Below are 18660 nucleotides of genomic sequence, written 5' to 3' on the forward strand. Positions count from 1 at the left end.
AGGTAAATGAGGATGCCTGAGATCTGATCCAGGTAAGTCTTTCCTTGTCATTTGCAGGTTAGTCCACAGGTTCATAAAACCTGAAGTGAGCAGAGACACCTACCTCTATAAATGCCTTATTTCCACCCTCCAGAAGAATCAGGAACTTTTAATAGCTGACCCTCCTTAAATATTTTAGATAGTCAACAAATATTTTCAAATACTAACAATTTAATAATTGTTTACTATACCTCAGGCCCTGTGCTGGGCATTTAATATGTATTTTTTTTCTCATTTAATCCTGACAATGACCACTTGGAACAGGGGCTACTATCAACATCCATATTTTGGATAAAACTGAAACTTAAAGAAGTCAAGTAAATTGTCTAATGTCATAAGTCAGCTCTCCCCAATAGTAAAGTTTGATAAGTCAGTTATTCACCCTGAGCTCAGTTTCCTTATCTTTGAATTGAGGTAGGGTCTTCCTCTTTCAAACTGTAAAGCTCGAGTTACAAAGATCACAATCAAGGACCAGCGGTGACCGGAGACAATTCGCCCTAATCTGTGGCCCACCAGTCCCTTCCTTTCTAAAAAGTAAGAATCCGTCAGCCCGTGCCTCCCTTAAGCGTGCTTGCTTTCCCTCTGGAGCTGAACTACAACCCCCGCAAGGCGCCGCGCGTGGCCCCAGGAATGCCTTCCGCCTGCTCCCTCAGCTTCCCCTCTGTGGCTCCTACAACTCCCACAACCCCCCTCGGCCCCAGGCTGTGGCCAGGCCTGGGGTGGAGGCGGAGGCGCGGGAGTTATGGAGGGGGCGGGATCTGCAGGGAAGTGCGTCAGAGGAGGTGCAGGGAGAGTAGGGCGCTGTGGTCTGAGCTTGAGGGTGAAGCTGGCGGTGTAGGAGGATGGGCGGTGAGTGAGAGGGACCAGCGACGCTGGGCAGGGGGGGGGGGGTCGCGTAGCCGTTGGACGTTTCCAGCGGTTTAGGGAAGGGTCTCCTGCCGGTGCGCGGCTGCGGTGGGCTGGTCCCAGCAGCGAGGTTATCGTGGGGTTGTCCCTCGGCCCAGTGGTCTGGGGAGGGGCCTGGTCGGGTCCCTGGGGCCCCAGGCCAGCGGCAGCGCCTGGCTTCCCTGCCCTATCTCCGACCCGCATCCGCCTCCCTCTGCCGCCTGGTGCGCCTCGCAGGGTGACAGCACCAGATGGTCTGACTTGGGAGAACCGCCGTCCCGAGGAGGCCGGGACCTCTTAAGGTCATTTGAGAGCACCAGGCTGAAAGAGGGTTAAAAAGAATAAAAATCCAAACCCAACTTAGAGAGCTGTCGTTAATTAGTGTAATTGCCCTGAGCTCTCTGGAATCACTCCCCGTCTTCCAAACTCTGTAACCCTAGTGTGCGAGCCTGTTTTCTAGCTGCTTTGTAAGGTGTTTGGTGCGCTCATGGTATATATTTGCAGTATTTGACTCAGCTGGATACGCCTTGAGTCATTTTATTGCGGCCTTTTACTACTGCCATTGAGCCCGTGTCCACGCCTTGGGAGTGTTCATATTTTGTTTAATTCAAAGTTTTCTTTAAGGTTGAGGTGACAGTATTTAGTTTGCAGATGAGGAGGTTCAAAATTATAAGGAATGGGGAGTTGGTAGGAGGGAAGAATTGGACAGTGTAAAGGAGCTTGGTTTAGCTTTACTGGATTAGGGGCAGATTGGTATTCAGCATTATGTGTTGTTGTGTTCTCCTTGCTATTCTGTGAACCAGCAACAACTCTTTGAGTTTACAAATATCTTGAACTCAGTCTTCCAGACTCTAAACCTTGATTTGGGGTTTCCCTCTTCAGAGTAGACTGGGAGGAGTGAATTTCCTCTGCTTCCTTTTCCTGTGCCCTTTTCACACTCAAACCCAGAAGTTTTAATGCTCTGCAGCTTGTATGAAAACTCCCTCTGTAATTAAAAATTTATGCATGGTACATTGCTGACTCTGGGCTTGTCTGTTGTTTGTATCTGTAATGTGTATGTCCTTTTCAGTGTTGTCTGTTTTAGTGTGCAGGTGATAGACTAGAGAACAAGACCTCTGTCTCCGTAGCATCCTGGGTATGTGAACCTTCAATAAGTACTTATATGATAATGACTTTTCTTTTGAACTTAATTAAAAGCATACTATTAAAAAACTTAATGATTAGACATTACTTTAGCCAAAGAATGGGGACTAACAGGTGACTAATTTCTTTTAAAATAACCTTTGCCCTTGACTGAGTCTAACTTTTCTTCAATTTTTATACAGAGCAGTCTGAATGCCAGAATGGATAACCGTTTTGCTACAGCATTTGTAATAGCTTGTGTGCTTAGCCTCATCTCCACCATCTACATGGCAGCCTCAATTGGCACAGACTTCTGGTATGAATATCGAAGTCCAGTTCAAGAAAATTCCAGTGATTTGAACAAAAGCATCTGGGTCAACTTCGCTAGCGATGAGGCAGATGAAAAGACTTATAATGAAGTACTTTTTCGATATAATGGCACAGTGGGATTGTGGAGACGGTGTATCACTGTACCCCAAAATGTAGACTGGAATAACCAAGAAAGGACAGGTATTTCTCTTTCTAACTCTATGTCCTTTACCTATTCAACAGTAGACAAAGTGTTACGATGGTGGCCTAATTATGTTGAAGCAGGTTTGTGAGTTCTTTCTGCCCTCAGGGAAATAAATCTTACGTGTCTCTTCTTTCCATAGCACCTTCTCTCCCCTCTGCCTTCCATGGCTTACAGTTGTACTCATAAATATTGGCTGGAGGAGTAACTGTCCTCTTGATCATGGGAAGACATTTAAAATCTCTGTACTTATTTACCTGTTTGTTGAAAGCCTTTTTTAGGCACGTCACATGTGATGAGGGTATAATTGGAAAAGTATATTGGAAGATTTTAAATACTTGGTGACTGGTGAAAAGGACTAGTATCCAAAATCAAGTCAACAAATATGAATTGATAGTCCTTTTATGTGTTAACTGTGTTTTAGTAGAAATTGTCTCTCAGGTTCATTTTGCAAGCATTCTTAACATTTAAAAATTTTAATTTCTAGTTATTAAAATGGAAACTTTAGAACTCTTTGTAAGGAACAACCTTACATTTTGTTATTATTTGTTACTGCTTCTCACAGCTCACAGTCTTGAGTTGCCATACATCAAAAGAATTGTAGTTTTGACTCAAATGGAAAAAAGAAAATAGTTTGGAAGAGGGGAAAGTTGGTTAAAGTTTATTGTAAGATGTTTAGGTTTATTTATGAGAATGTAGGAGTACTTAATATTTGAGTCTTAGCAACTGCTTACTCTTCATTTAACAAATATTTATTGTATGTCATGTTCTAGGGCCTAGTAGCTTGGAACACATCAGAGAAAGTAAAAATAAAAATTCTTATTTCTGAGATAGCTACTTACATTCTAATAAAGGGTAACAGGCAATAAACATAACAGTATATACAATACATAATTATATAGTATATTAGAAGATGACATGTGTTATGAAAAAAAATACACCAAAATAGGAAATACATATGACGTTGGTGGGCATAAGTTATTATATTTGGTAGTATAGGCAGAATAGGCTCCAACAGGAAGTTACCACTGGAGTCAAGACTTGATACATGTGAAGATGTTGGCCCAATAGGTAATTGTGGAGGCAGAGGGAATCATACGGTTGGAAGGAAGAACTACTGCAAAGGCCTTATGTTGGGATCATGCCTAAAATAGTCAAGGTCCAATAAAGAAACCACTGGGCTAGAATGGAGGGAGAGTGGGGATTCTGTCAGAGACGTGTACTCTGGGAGTGGGAGTGGGGCAACTCATGCAGGGTTCTGTAGGCATGATGAGGACTTTAGTTTTTACTCTGAATGTGATGGATCCATTGTGGGGGTGGGGTTAACCTGATCTGGTCACCTAGGCTGGTATGTTGAATACAGGTGTCAGGCATTGGTGGAAGCCAGGAGACTAGTTAGGAAGCTTTTGCACTAATTTAGGTGAGAAATGAATGTGACTCAGACCATGGTGGTAGTACTGAGCAGTGGCCGGGTTCTAGATATATTTTGAAGGCTGAATCCGGCCTGGCACCTTGTTTCTACCCGGCCGCAGCACTGAGCTCTCGCTTAACTGTTAAGGAATAGTTACACTTATACAGTTCTAAAATTATATTTGGCCCTTTGAAGGCAACCAGGAGGCTGATGTGGCCCCTGGTGAAAATGAGTTTTGACACCCTATTCTAGGATTTCCTGATGGAATACATGTGGGCAAGAATGACTAAAGTTTCCAGGCTGAGGAACTGGAAGGTGGAATTGCCATTACCTGAGGTGGGGAAGATGGCTGGTGGAGTAGGTTAGGGAAGAAGATCAAAGTTCCTATTTATATCAGTTTTTATCCCCTCCTAGTCTTTCCTAGTCTTACACATCTATTCTCATTCATTTTACTGCTCCTATTCCTTACCCGCCCCCCCGTTTCTTGTGTCCATGTCTTAAGCCTGCCACTGAGAACCACTGGCACCTATTGGGCATTGATTTTATATATCAGGACCAAAGAAGTTGCTGTCTCCTCTGGGAATGTCTTTCTGTGTCACTTTTTTAATTACCCAAAAGAGATTTTTGTTAAATGCTTATAATTAAAACAGCAAATAATCATTGTTATTCCTGTTCCAGAGTCATTTGATGTGGTCACAAGATGCATGAGTTTCACACTAAGTGAGCAGTTCATGGAGAAGTTTGTTGTTCCTGGAGATCAAAATGCTGGGATTGATCTTCTTCGGACCTGTGAGTACTTTGTTATCAGCAGGACACTAAGCGGGGAAAATAGGAAATAATTTTGCTCTTTTTTTTGAACTCTGATTTGGAACAAGATGAGTTAGTACATTGTGTCAACTTGAAGTATGATCTCTAACAGTATTGATCTGTTGATAATATATTTGAGAAGTTAGATACACACTTACCAAATTGCAAATATGAAATTAAAAGAGGCACAGTAACACATTGGATGACAAAATTCAGATACTTCAAAAGGTGTTACTAGTGAGCCCATTTAAAGAAGTTTAATAGGGATAAATAATAAATTCCCATATTTAAGTTAAACACTTCAGTTACCTGAGTGCAAATAGGAATGTGTGAAAACAGTTGACTACAAGCTCTGTATGACTCAGTTGCATGTCAGGCCTGCCACGAGTGTTAATCCAGGCTTAAGTGGTAACAAAAGTGTAGGTGTCAAAAATAAATGAAAACATTTCTAGGAACATTCTATTCCTTGAGGGTCAGGCTACCCAGGATGTACTGTCTTCAGATTTGGACCTAGTTTCCAATCAACAGAGACGTACTGGAGCTTTCCTGGAAGAAGGATCATGTCATGAGATGAAACATTGGTTTAATGACAAGTATTCCATTTTGTGTTGCAAATACATAGGAAGAAGTTTATTTATACTAACATTTTGAAGGAAAGTCAGAGAAAAGACTTTTATGTAGTTCTAGAAGTAAAACTAATCATTAAAGGGTAGATTTGGTTTGGAGTTGATATTAATACATTGCTAATAATTAAAATAATTTAAAAATGGAATTGGATGCTTTGTAAGGTCATTGACTTTCTTCCCATATGGTTGAAGGAATTTATGATAATTAATACTGCCATTTATTGAGTGCCAAGTATATACCAGCACCTGTACTTTGTACTTTATATATCTTTCAACAGGCTTTTTATCATTGCCATTCATTGACTTATTATTCCTGCCATGGATCCTATAAGGACTTAGATTTGTGTGTATGTAGAGCCAGAGCATTGTGCTTCAAATGCTGCCTGTACTGCTTCATAGGGATGCTGGGAGGATTGATACACAAAGCATCTGTAGAGCCGAGCCTGGCACGTAGTAAGCCCTGTCCTGCTGAAATCAGTAATTGTTAACTGTTAGTGTCCTTTTGCTTGTATCAGGACACAATTACCATTTTTTTGAACAGTGTACTTTAGAAAGAATCCTCAATATTCCTTTCTCACTTTTGAGAAAAGATCTAATTAGAATATGAAGAAATTGCTATGTGGAAAATGTGTCTGGAATTATGGTAACAATTTTATTCTCTCTTTTTAAAAATCAGACCTTTGGCGTTGCCAGTTCCTGTTACCTTTTGTGAGTCTAGGTTTGATGTGCTTTGGGGCTTTGATTGGACTCTGTGCTTGTGTCTGCCGAAGCTTGTACCCCACCATTGCCACGGGCATTCTCCATCTCCTTGCAGGTGGGTCTTGTCATCATATTTAACATTTTATCCTCCTTCTGTCTCCCTAGAGACCAAAGAGTTGTAATTCTTACACATTTGTGATTTCCTGTCACATTGCCTGAAGAACACTTACGGTCCTCTTATCTACCCGTGTTTTGTTTTCTAAATTTTTCTCCAAGGTCTGTGCACATTGGGCTCAGTGAGTTGTTATGTTGCTGGAATTGAACTCCTCCACCAGAAACTGAAGCTGCCTGAGAATGTGTCCGGGGAATTTGGATGGTCCTTCTGCCTGGCCTGCGTCTCAGCTCCCTTACAGTTCATGGCTTCTGCCCTCTTCATCTGGGCAGCTCACACCAACCGGAAAGAGTACACCTTAATGAAGGCATATCGTGTGGCATGAGGGGGAGGCCATCTGCTTTACAATTGCCATTTTTATTCTTTTTTTAAGAGTAATACTTTCCTTTGTCTCCCCCTCCCAACTGTTTTTAATTTAACTTTTTTTTTGCTGATTTTTTATCTTGAAAATCCACTTTATTTATTCACATAGTTTTTAAAAACACTAAAATTTATATGCATTATTTGGAGTGATTCCATATTTCAAACAAACTGATCTAGGGCCTGAGTCCAGACAGAAGGAGGTGGGTGAGAACTTGGTACAAGTTTGTTAAAGGAAACTGGTAGTGGGGAGTTGACCCAGAGCAAGTTCTGCTGATGTCTGTCAGACTTTTCAGTAAAGTGATTAATTGTATTCACTCACCTGGAAATTTTATTTTTATTGGGAAACCTCGTCATTTTCGAAACTTATGTTCATTTTGCTGTTATAGAAAGCCAGTCAGCCAGAAGTATTAGTGCTTCTTTCAAAGACTTAAGGTCATAAAATAGGGAAATTACCTAGAATCCTTTTCCCTACATATTGTCATACAGTGTCACTGAGATGAAATATGGCAGCTGTTTATCTACACCATATCTGTCTACAAGAAAGAAAGTGAAAAACATAGTATTTACTCGAAATTTTAGCTTTGTAACCGCAGGAATTCCAGTGCAACCAGACAAGATTAACCTTATTTTATTTTGTTTTTTAAACTCCCCTTAATAAGTCAGTAGGATTTTCAGTACTACCAAACCATTTTGGATTTTTGTTCCTTCCCCCTTAACACACCAGGCTTATTCAAAGAGTGCTTTCTTTTTAATATTACATGGGGGTTACTGAGTACAATTTTCCAACTGCTATCTTTATTTCAGCTGCGTACCATAAAGAATGGTCCACCACAAAGACCCTCTGGAGTTAGGAAGACTACTACAGTTAGGATGGTCGTTAACTTCTCACTGTGGTCTTTATTTCTTGTGGTGAAATGATGTGCCTTTCCTTGCCTAATCCCTTCCTGGTGTGTATCAACATTATTTAATGTCTTCTGATTCAGTCATTTTTTGATAAATGTCTACAAACATTGAGCTTTTTAAAAATTTATTTATTTATTTCATTACTGTAGCACTTGACAGAGTTTTTAAAATGTAATTTAGTAATTTCTTACAATACACTAAATCTTTTATAAAAAATAAAATAAAAAATGAGAAGAGACTCAGTTGATTTAAATTTCAATACCTTAGCATAAAAAAGTACAAGAATCTGAATGAGTATCTCTGTGGTTCTCTGTGGAAACGCACTGTCGCTTTATAGGCGTATCTTTATGTCTAGAGTTTGCATATCGATTTTATCTTCCCGGAAATGTGGTAACCTCTTGCGCCCATTAGAAAATAAGAGACTCTTTATCGCTTATGTTTCAGAGTTTTAAATTATGTTTTCAAAGTAGTTTTGTGATCTCTCTCATACTTAATGTGGCCATTTTCTCATAAATTCACTTCATGGCTGTGGATATTTGTGTTCTATATTAAAGAAACAATAAGTGAGCTTTTGACTTCCAACAAAGCTAGTATTGCTCTGCAACTGATTATTGCCTGTGAAATGGCTTGCTACTCAGTTTTCTCTCTAACTCTTAAAGTTTCGTTTCCCTTCAGCACCTTCTGTGGAAGGTAGACAGGAGAAAAGCTAAGCGAACAAACGCAAAACACTTTTGGGAATGGGATTTTAAAATTATTGAACAGGGCATTTTTGTATTGGGACTTATTTTAAACAGTGGTCCCTGCCTCTTGTCACTCCAGAGCTGCCTGTGACTGTAACTGCAGTCGGAATTGGACTTTGTGGTATAGCCTCACCAGTAGCATCCTTTCATATGGGTAGCTGGTACCATAAGCCCTGATGCTAAGTATGTGTTGTGGTTGGTATTTTACACACATTGTAGTGCAGCCGAGGTCATCCTCTCCTGTGTAGACATTTTTCTTTGGATTACATAGGGCTGTGCTTTATTTGATGTGAAAACTATGGTTTTTCAGCTTTCTCATAACTCTGAAGAGGTAGAATCATATGAATTACTGATATTTAACCATTTTTAAATTAAACTAATACATAAAATGAGTGGCAAGTAGAGTCCTATTAATCCCCTTTCAGCTAATCTTTGAAAGTAACTCCAAAGTGAAAAATGAATTTTCCGATTATTCAGAACATGAACTTTATGGCAATGTAAGAAGCCTGTTTTAAAAATCTTAATTTTACCGTTCCTAACCTCATGAGTAAATGATATGAATATCTGCTATATCCTTTTTTGCAAAATACTCATTTCCAAATTTCTTAAAGATAGCCATAAAAACAGTAAAAGTTAACATACCATAAAAAAGACCCAATAATTCTGGAAGAATTTATTTGTTCAGTTAACCAAGCCTACTGTCTGTGTCCCGATACACCAGAGTCTAACGAATTTAATAGCAATGTGTTAAAGTTCCACCTGCTCTGTGTGTGTGCGTGTGTGTGTGCGTGCCCTGGGGGAAGGACAGACTTCATAAGTCACAGGTGAACAGATTTAGTTGCACAAGTGCGAATGAGAAGACCACACAATAAATCAATTTAGAGTTTGCTCTTCTATTCCAAAGATGATATTAAATTGTAGACTAGCAGTTAAAACTTATTAGATTCAGTCATCTTCAGTTGACTATAAAGTACCTAGTGTGAAGGCATTTTTAAATTTAACCCTCATATTGGCTTTCATCAGAAATGAAAACAATCTGTTGAATTAACCTGATTTCCTAGCTGCAACACCTGCTAAAGTTTCCCACAGCTAAAGGAGCAGGTAATGGGTGCAATTCTGAAGATGCAAATTATTTCACAAGCTGGATGCAGCTTTGCCTGGCACAGATGGGTGGAGTCATTTGTCCTCCTTTCAGATCTGTACTTATTAGGAAATAATGATTCATACCTTGAAAAAATTAAAACAAGGAAGAATATCTATAGATAGGAATTCTTTAGTCTGCTGTACATTAGGTGTTCAACACAATGTAATAATACATTTTTTTCCCCTGGGATCAAATGACTTTCTAATGGCCTGCAAATTCATTATGTGAAAATTCTAACTTGCAAAAAGAATAAATTAGAATGATTATTTGCTATATAGAAGTTGCTGTAAGAGTTATTTAAATCCTCTTTAGTGCTAACATTTTTGTTAGCAAAATTAATACATTATTTGACATTAACATTGACATACTTTCAGCAAACTTTATAAAGATTCTATCTACCTATCTATATTTGCAGAGTTTATAAAAATATGAAGTACAAAGAGGAAGATAATTCTCCTTTTCCACCTTCTAAAATATCTGAGTTTTTGGTTAATGCATCACCTTTCATCCTTTTTATTTAAAATTATGTTTAAGTTTTGAGAGAAAGGAAGGGAGGGAGAGAAACTTCCCATAAATTGCCTCTTGCACACACTCCAACTGGGGACTAAACCTGCAGCCTAGGTATGTGCCCTAACCTGAATCCAACTGGCGACCTTTCACTTGGCTGGATGATGCCCAACCAACTGAGCCATACTGGTCAGGGCACATCTTTCACCTTCTGACTCAGTGTCTCAGAATGTGAACATGACCTTACCTCTCCTGCAGAGCCGTTCAGTCCCAGTTTTTTAGGCTTCTTTTCTTGGTTTTTCTTTACTCAGCTTGTATTATCATTGGTATGTTCACAAGGGGCTTTGATTCTTTTATTCCCATGTTTCTCTTGGCACCTTTCTTCCTAGTCCTTAGCCTTGTCTTCCCAGTTTTCTTGAGCCTCAAGGTATCAAAGATGGCTGTTCAAAACTAAAAGTGATCCTGGGAAATAGATTATGCTATTTGACTTTAGCTGCTTAGCAGTTTTAATCACTTCTGACTGTGGATTTATTATTCCTTGCCACACATTTTCCAAAATCTCTAGTAGATAACTTTATTCCTTAAATTCCACACTCTCTTTAATGAGGGAGTATTGGAATAAATTGTTCTAGTTCCTCCAAATCTCACTTGCTCCTCTCTACAAAAGAAGAAATGTATTACCTGATTGGAGAGGTTGCTGGGATCAGAGCATCCACAAAGAGCAACAAAGTGTGTGGTGGTTAAGTATTCAGCTCTAGAGACTGAATACTAAGTTTGCAGTCCCAGGTCTGTCACTTAGCCATTCCCAGCCCCACTCTTACCCTCGAAGAAACGATATCATACCTGCCCCATAGAGCTGTGATGAGGGTTGTGTCAATTTATTAGCTTAAAGTAGCCACTCAAAAAAAAAATGCTAGTTAAGACTGGTTGTGTTAAGAGAGGATGGGACTGACAAACCTATGAAGCTGTAGTTCTCAGCCTGGGCTACACATTGGAACTGCCTGAAGCATGTTAAAAAAATACATTTGCCCTAGAGATTCTAATTTAGTTGGTGTGGGGTGTGGCCAAGTCAATGAAATTTTTTAAACCTTTCCAAATGATGCCAGTGGGATAGCTATGTTTGAAAAATATGCTTGAGAAAAGTATGTTTAAAAGCAAGAAATAGGATTCTTTCTCTGCCAGTCAGATTGTTAGGAGGAGACAGTGGGCTCTGTCAAGTAAATAGACCTGGCACAGTGCCTGTTTTCTAGAAGCCATTTCCCGCCCTGTGCTTCCGAAGCATGTTCTTCTGCAGATGACTGGCTATTTGAGGCGGGCACCAATCCAACGCACTTGTCTGAAGATGTGTGTGAAGAGTCTGATAGCAGGTCCAATACGCCTCCGTGGCTGGTCCGAAGATTCAGATTTGGCAGGAGGAAGTAGAAAGCCTTGTTTTTTGTTTTTTTTTTTCAATCCCAAATTACTTTCTTTAATCCAGTACTTTTCAAGAATTCTGTAGCTGGTGTGATGAGGCCTCCGTGAAGAAAATGAAAACTTTGATCCCTGTCTGCCTATGAGTTCATTGCATTCCTACTGTTGGGTAGAACCAGAAAGGACAGATGCATAAGTGATTGGCATTAACCTTTCCACAAGCCAGAAATGCTTGAGAACAGACTTATAAAATGAGGATAAAATAGTATGTGCCTTGATATGTTATCATGAAGGTTAAATAAGAAGGTACATAGATCCCAAAATGTAAGAGCTAAATAAATGTTTGGGATTAAAGGCTAACACAGCATACGGAGGAGGTGGCCTTTGCCTGGCCTGTGGGGTCAGACTCTAGTAAACGCAGGAATTGGACCTGTGGCAGCTTGTCAAGTGGCTGCATGCCTGCAGGGATTAACACTGGGGCTAGTCCTAGTTTTGGGGTGGAGTCTGGTTTCCTGTTAGGGTTCATTTCAAAACACAGCTCAATTACACGGGCTTTCTAGCCAACCTTGCTAAAGTTTATGTTTTTAACCTTTTTCTCAAACAGTGGGATTTTTAGTCTTTTGATGATTTCACTAAGTATCAGTTGATGATTCAAGATTAGCTACATCAAAAATCTGTCTTTATCTTGTGTAAATTGGATTCAGGTCCACTGAGGGGATGGGAGGAACTTGGATTCCTGTGTCTTGTTCTCAGTCTCCTGAAATCAACTACTACCACACACAATGCAATTTGATTTGGATGGTTAATTATTTAACAATTATAGTTGACATACAATATGTTAGTTTCAGGTGTGTGACATAGAGATTCAACATTTATATACCTTACGATGTGGTCACTGTGATAAGTCTAGTAATCATCTGTCACCATACAAAATTATTTAAATGCTTGTGGCTGTATTCCCTCTGCGCTATATCCCCATGACTAGTTTATTTTATAACTGGAAGTTTGTACTTCTAATTCCCTTCATCTTTTCTACCCATCTACCCCCCGTGCCCCTGACAACTATCAGTTTATTCTCTGTGCCTGTGAGTCTGGGGCAGTGGATTTCAGGCACACTGTAAGTTCAACCTCTGGGCATTATTATTACTGTAAGTGTATGAGCACTTACAGTAAGTTGCACAGAGGCGTTTTCCTGTTGCTCTGGACTTAGAGGAGGATTCAAAGATATGACAGGTAAGAAACTATCTTTAAAAATTCTAGAGAGAGTTCAAACATTGGGGCTACGATGCCTTCTAAGACTCATTTAGAGGGAGCTGAACCCATTTTTGCCTTTTATTGTTTATGTTATTACAGTTCTCCTTGCTTTTTCTCCCTTAGCCCGTCTCCACTCAGCCCCCACCCTCCCATCCTCAGGTAATCCATATATCATTGTTCATGTCCATGGGTCATGCATACTCATACATGTTCTTTGGCTGATCCATTCACCTTCTTTCATCCAGTCCTCCTAACCCCACAACATCTGTCAGTTTGTTCTGTGTATCTATGCTTCTGTTTCTATTTTGTTCATTAGTTTATTTTATTCATTAGATTCCACATATAAGTGTGATCATATGATATTTGTCTTTCTTTGACTGGTTTATTTCACTTAGCATAATATTCTCCAAGTCCTTCCATGCTGTCACAAAAGGTAAGTTTCCTTTTTTACTGTTGCATAGTATTCCATTGTGTAAAGGTACCACAGCTTTTTTATACACTCATTTACTGATGGGCACTTATGCTGTTCCAGATCTTCACTATTGTAATTAATGCTCCTATGAACATAGGGGTGCATGTAATATATTTTATTGTGTTGGTGTTTTGGGAGTCTTAGAATATATTCCCAGAAGTGGAATTGCTGGATCAAAAGGGAGTTCCATTTTTAATTTTTTGAGGATAGTCCATGCTGTTTTCCACAGTGACTGAGCCAGTCTGCATTCCCACCAAATGTAAAATAGGGTTCCCTTTTCTCCACATCCTCGCCAATACTTGTTTGTGGACTTATTGATGGTAGCCATTCTGACAGCTGTGAGGTGGTATCTCACAGTGGTTTTAATTTGCATTTTTCTCTGATGATTAGTGATGTTGAGCATTTTTTCATATGTCTGTTGGCCATTCTATGACCTCTTTGAAGAAGTGTCTATCCAGATCCTTTGCCCATTTTTTAAAAATTGAACTGTTTGTTGTACTGGTGTTAAATTGTATTAGTTCTTTGTATTAGTTCTCCAAAAACCATTTGTTTTTTTGGTATATTTTGGAGATTATACCCTTATAAGATGTACATATTATTGGTGAATATGGTCTCGCATACAGTGGGTTCCTTTTTCATCTCGTTGGTTGTTTCTTTAGCTGTATGAGCTTTTTAATTTGATGCCATCCTATTTGTTAATTTTTGCCATTGTTTCCATTGCCCAACCCCTGGGAGATATATTGTCAAAAGTATTGCTTTATGAGATATCTGACATTTTACTATGTTTTATCCTAGAATTTTTATGGTTTCATGACTTATATTTAAGTTTTTTACCCATTTTGAGTTTATTCTGGTGTATGGAGTGGTGTAAGTTGGTCTAGTTTCATTTTCAGTCCAGTTCTCCCAACACCATTTATTGAAGAGACTGTCTTTACTCATCATGTGCTGTTGCCTCCTTTGTCAAATATCAATTGACCATTAAAGTGTGGACTTTATTTCCGTTCTGTTCCATTGATCTATGTGCCTATTCTTATGCCAGTAGCAGACTGTTTTGAGTACAGTGGCCTTACAGTATAGTCTGGTATCAGGTATTGTGATACCCCCAACTTTGCTCTTCTTTCACAAGGTTGCTGAGGCTATTCGTGGTCTTTTTTGGTGCCATAGAATTTTGGGGGTATTTGTTCTAGATCTGTGAAATGTGACATTGGTATCTTAACAAGAATTGAGCTGAATCTATAGATTGCTTTGAGTATTTTAATGATGTTAATCTTCTAATCCATGAACACAGTATGTGCTTCCACTTATTTGTATCTTCCTTAATTTCTTTCTTAAGTGTCTTGTAGTTTTCCAAGCACAGGTCTTTTACCTCCTTGGTAAAATTTATTCCTAGGTACCTTATTTTTTTGTTGTTGTTGCAATAGTAAGTGGGACTGTTTTTTTAAATCTCTCTTTCTGATAGTTCACTATTGGTGTATATAAATGCCATTGATTTCTGGGTATTGATTTCGTATCCTGCTACTTTGCCAAATTCATTTATTAGGTCTAGTAGTTTTTTGGTGGAGCCTATAGGGTTTTCTTTTCTGTTTTTATCAACAATTTTTTATTTTGTTTTATATTTTAAAACTTTAAAAAATTTTTATTCAAGTACAGTTATTTCCATTTTCCCCCTACCACTCCCCCCACCCCAACCATCCCCACTTCCCACACTTGATCCTACCCCATTTTGGTTTTGTCCATGTGTCCTTTATACATGTTCTTGAACATATCCCTAAAAAGGGGGAAAACCCTTCCCCCTTTTTTCCCCCGTTATCCCCTCCCACCTCCCCTCTGCTTACTATCAGTTTGTTCTTAAGCTCTGTGTCTCTGGTTATATTTTGCTTGCTTGTTTGTTTTGTTGATTAGGTTCTATCCTATAGGATTTTCTATGCACAATATCATGCTGTCCGTAAATAATAACAGTTTCACTTTCTCCTTTCCAATTTGGATGCCTTTTATTTCTTCCTCTTGTCTGATCACTGTAGCTAGGACTTCCAGCACTATGTTGAATAAGAGAGGTGAAAGTAAACATCTCTGTCTTGTTCCTGATCTTAAGGGAAACACTTTTGGTTTTTGCCCATTGAATATGATGTTGATTGTAGGTTTTCCATATATGGCCTTTATTATGTTGAGGTATTATCTCTCTGTTCCCACTGTGCTGAGAGTTTGTTTATTTGTTTTTTTTCATAAACGGGTGCAGGATTTTATCAAATGCCTTTTCTGCATCCATTGATATGAATATGTGATTTTTGTCCTTCATTTTGTTTATGTAATGTATCACGTTTATTGATTTGTGGATATTGTATCAACCTTGCAAATCTGGAGTAAATCCCACTTGATCATGGTGTATGATCTTTTTGGTGTATTGCTCTATTTGGTTTGATAATATTTTTGTTGAGGATTCTAGTGTATATGCTCATCAGGGATATTGGCCTATAATTTTCTTTCTTTGTTGGTTTTGGGATTAGGTGAACCCTATTTTATTATTCTAGCTACCCAATTATCACTCCAGACAATGCTCCCATCCCTCCTCATTTGCAGTAAGATGATTGAAGGAAGGAAAGGGAGGAAAAGGCTTTGAGTCTTTGAGTGGTGGGTGCTGTGTGCACTCCCTCTCCTCCACCACAGAATGGAGATATGGACTCCTACCTATGTACTAGTCACCATTCAAGGTGAAAAAGCAGAGCTACTTGAGTTAATTCTTGGTTTTCACATCAGGAGATCTGCTTTAGATTTAGATATATCTGCTTATAATCCCAGCTCTTCCTTTTACTGGTTGAGAATGTTTGGATGTTATATCACTTCTGTAGGTCTTGGTGGGATAATAATAATCACTGTTCATGTTTCTTGTGGGACTTAAATAAGATAACACACATGAAGCACTTAGCACAGCATTCAGCACATCTTAAGCTTTCCATAAATGCTATTAATAGTGTGCAGATAATTTCAAATCCCCAGCCCTGTCTTCTCCCCAGCCCTGTCTTCTCTCCACTTATATCTAAATTTCTAACTGCCTCAAGACAGCTCCATTTGAATATTCTCATGATATCCCAAACTTAATATGGCCAAATGCAAACTTATCTTCTTCTCATAATTTCTCCAATTCCCATTTTCTTTTTTTTTCTTTTTTAAAGATTTTATTCATTTATTTTTAGAGAGGGAAAGGAGGGAGAAAGAGAGAGAGAGAAACATCAATGTGTGGTTGCTGGGGGCTGTGGCCTGCAACCCAGGCATGTGCCCTTGCTGGGAATCGAACCTGCGACACTTCGGTTCGCAGCCCGTGCTCAATCCACTGAGCTACGCCAGCCAGGGCTTCAATTCCCATTTTCTTTATGTTTATCCCATCAGCTAGACTTTCAGTGGTGACATCATCTTTGACTCCTCCTGGTCCCTTGCCTTATGTATTCGATAACTTATCAAGACTTCTTGATCCTACTCTCATAATGCCAATCTCTCTAAAACCTTTATTTTCTACTAGTTCGGGCTACTAGATAATGACAGTAGCCTCCTTGCTGGATTCCTTGTCACCAGCTCTTTCTCCTGTAATCCTTTTTATACATAAATTTGATCACAGCAGCCTTTTATTCAAAAACTTTCAAAGACTACCCATTGCTTTTAAAAGCAACCTAGAATAGTCCAAATTTAGTCTCATACCCAAGCTCTAGCATTAGCTGGTTCTATCTTTGCAACGTTTTCTGTTCCCCTGCTTTTTAGTTAGACTCACTGTTAATTGTACCCTGTTTGCATTTTCTTAAATCCATGCTTTTTGTTGCCATCTTTATTACTGGAATACTGTTTTACACATATTCGAATCCTGCCCATACCACTTCACTAAAATTAGTTTAAAGAGTCACAACTATTTCTTTACCAAATAGAATAATTTAAAGCTGATTTCAGATGTCTTATTCTTTAGAATTCCTTTTAAGCATGCTGAGTAAACTTTTGTGGCTTTTATCACTTTCTACCTTATATAACACCAATTAGTATGAATATCTTCTTCCCTACTAGAACTTACTGCCTATCTAGTCTATGCATCTCCTAACATGTCCCATATTGCCTTGCCAAAGTAGTCTCAGGAAATCAGAGAGAGGTTTCTGAATCTTAATCATTAAATTATTAGAAAGCCCCATTGTAAAGTATACACTTTATACCTTATATAAAACTGATTAATATGTATATATCATCTTTACTACTAGAACTTAATACCTATCTAGTCTTTGTATCTCCTAACATCTCCCACATTGCCTTGCAGAGAGTAGTCTCAGGAAATAAGAGGCTTCTGAATGTTAATCCTTGGAATTATTAGAAAGCCTCATTATAAAGTATATACTTGAAACTGAACTCTCCAGGAAAGAATTAGAATTAATTGACAGGAGCTCAAGTTTAACACGGTGGAGGGAAAGCTCTCTGCTGGGTTCTTCCAGGTAGCTGAGATGTGTAGATGTAGTTTCCTCCCACCTGCGCTGGAAGAGGAATTGGGTTCAGTTCTATGCCAGTTGTGATGCCACGTGTACAGTTAAACTTAGTCTCTTAGCTTTTTGTGATTTTTGCACATTTCATAATAAGTGCTTATACTAGAAAATGTTTTAATTTTTTGTTGACTTGGTTAGAAGACACATTCAGAAGTAAATACAGTATAGCACTATTGGAGAAGTTTGATGAAGTCAATGTATCCCTATCTGTATTTAATCTATGAAGTAAAGTTCTACAATGAAATCAAGGTGTTATTATATAAAGTTTCAAGCTTAAAAAATGGAGAGAATCATGAGTACTTTAGGATATAAAAATGAAGATGCCTCTTACTTCAAAGGCACATTCATCAAGAGGTAACTTCTTCAATAGGAAATTTTACCGTACATTTTCAATTAGGCCCTGTTCCCAAAGAACTTTGCTCCTTATTATGCAATTCTCTCTTGATTACTGAAATAGTGTTTATCTTGATTAATAGTAGCTATGAAATAAACTATTTCTTTTAAATAAAATTATATTCTTGGTCAATGAATAATTTTTATGATCTACATTTTTCCTGACAATTATTTATTTGTCAATAATCTTTTAATTTTGTTCCATTGCTCTTAGGATAGTTTGCAAACTCTTTAAAAGGCCTTATGCTCTGACCAGCAATTTCTATACTTTAGACACACTGGCCTATGAGTGTTTTCAGTGGGCCATGCCTATAGCAGTTTAAAAATGTGGCTCTATAGTTCTTTGATCATTTTTTCCATTGAAAGGGTGCGGGGGCTTTCTGTCCTCTTCCCTTGAATCTAGGCAAGTTTGTGATTGCTTTGACCATTAGAGTTTGGTTGAAGTGATACTATGAGGTTACATAAGGCTATATGCAGCTTCAAATTGAGTCTCTTGGAACACTTGCCTTTAGGATACTTACTTTTGGGATGCTCTGTCTCATAACCCAGCTGCCATGCTGTGAAGCCCAGGCCACATGGAGAGGCCCTTTGTAGGAGCTACAGTTAATTCCCAAGCTAAGCTCCCAGGTGACAGCCAAGCTCCTCCTCCAGCCACGTGCATCAGCCACGTTGGATGTCCAGCCCTGTTGAGCCT

At 38.8% G+C, this 18660-nt stretch overlaps 1 protein-coding gene across 3 annotated transcripts; it reads left to right on the plus strand.

Moving 5' to 3' along the window:
• Nucleotides 1–666: 666 nt before the first annotated feature.
• CLDND1 (claudin domain containing 1) lies at nucleotides 667–8106 on the plus strand. 3 transcript variants are annotated; one of them, XM_028504694.2, is made up of 6 exons: nucleotides 794–888; nucleotides 1994–2059; nucleotides 2250–2556; nucleotides 4647–4757; nucleotides 6078–6215; nucleotides 6377–8106. In XM_028504694.2, exons 3-6 carry the CDS (start codon nucleotides 2268–2270, stop codon nucleotides 6595–6597), a joined length of 759 nt encoding a protein of 252 aa, XP_028360495.1. In that variant the 5' UTR covers nucleotides 794–888; nucleotides 1994–2059; nucleotides 2250–2267; the 3' UTR covers nucleotides 6598–8106. The 3 variants fall into 3 exon arrangements, with proteins under 3 accessions (XP_028360493.1, XP_028360495.1, XP_035873918.1); XM_028504692.2 differs by lacking the exon at nucleotides 1994–2059 and having other exon boundaries at nucleotides 667–888; XM_036018025.1 differs by lacking the exons at nucleotides 1994–2059; nucleotides 2250–2556 and having other exon boundaries at nucleotides 840–888.
• Nucleotides 8107–18660: the final 10554 nt, after the last annotated feature.

Source organism: Phyllostomus discolor, chromosome 2 (assembly GCF_004126475.2).
Source record: "Phyllostomus discolor isolate MPI-MPIP mPhyDis1 chromosome 2, mPhyDis1.pri.v3, whole genome shotgun sequence".
Lineage (NCBI taxonomy): Eukaryota > Metazoa > Chordata > Mammalia > Chiroptera > Phyllostomidae > Phyllostomus > Phyllostomus discolor.

Coding starts and splice junctions, on each gene's coding strand:
- CLDND1 (XM_028504692.2), top strand. CDS start 670: ATGCCTTCCGCCTGCTCCCTCAGCTTCCCCTCTGTGGCTCCTACAACT. Junction 889..2,249: donor GCGGTGTAGGAGGATGGGCG/GTGAGTGAGAGG, acceptor ATTTTTATACAG/AGCAGTCTGAATGCCAGAAT. Junction 4,758..6,077: donor GATTGATCTTCTTCGGACCT/GTGAGTACTTTG, acceptor TTTAAAAATCAG/ACCTTTGGCGTTGCCAGTTC.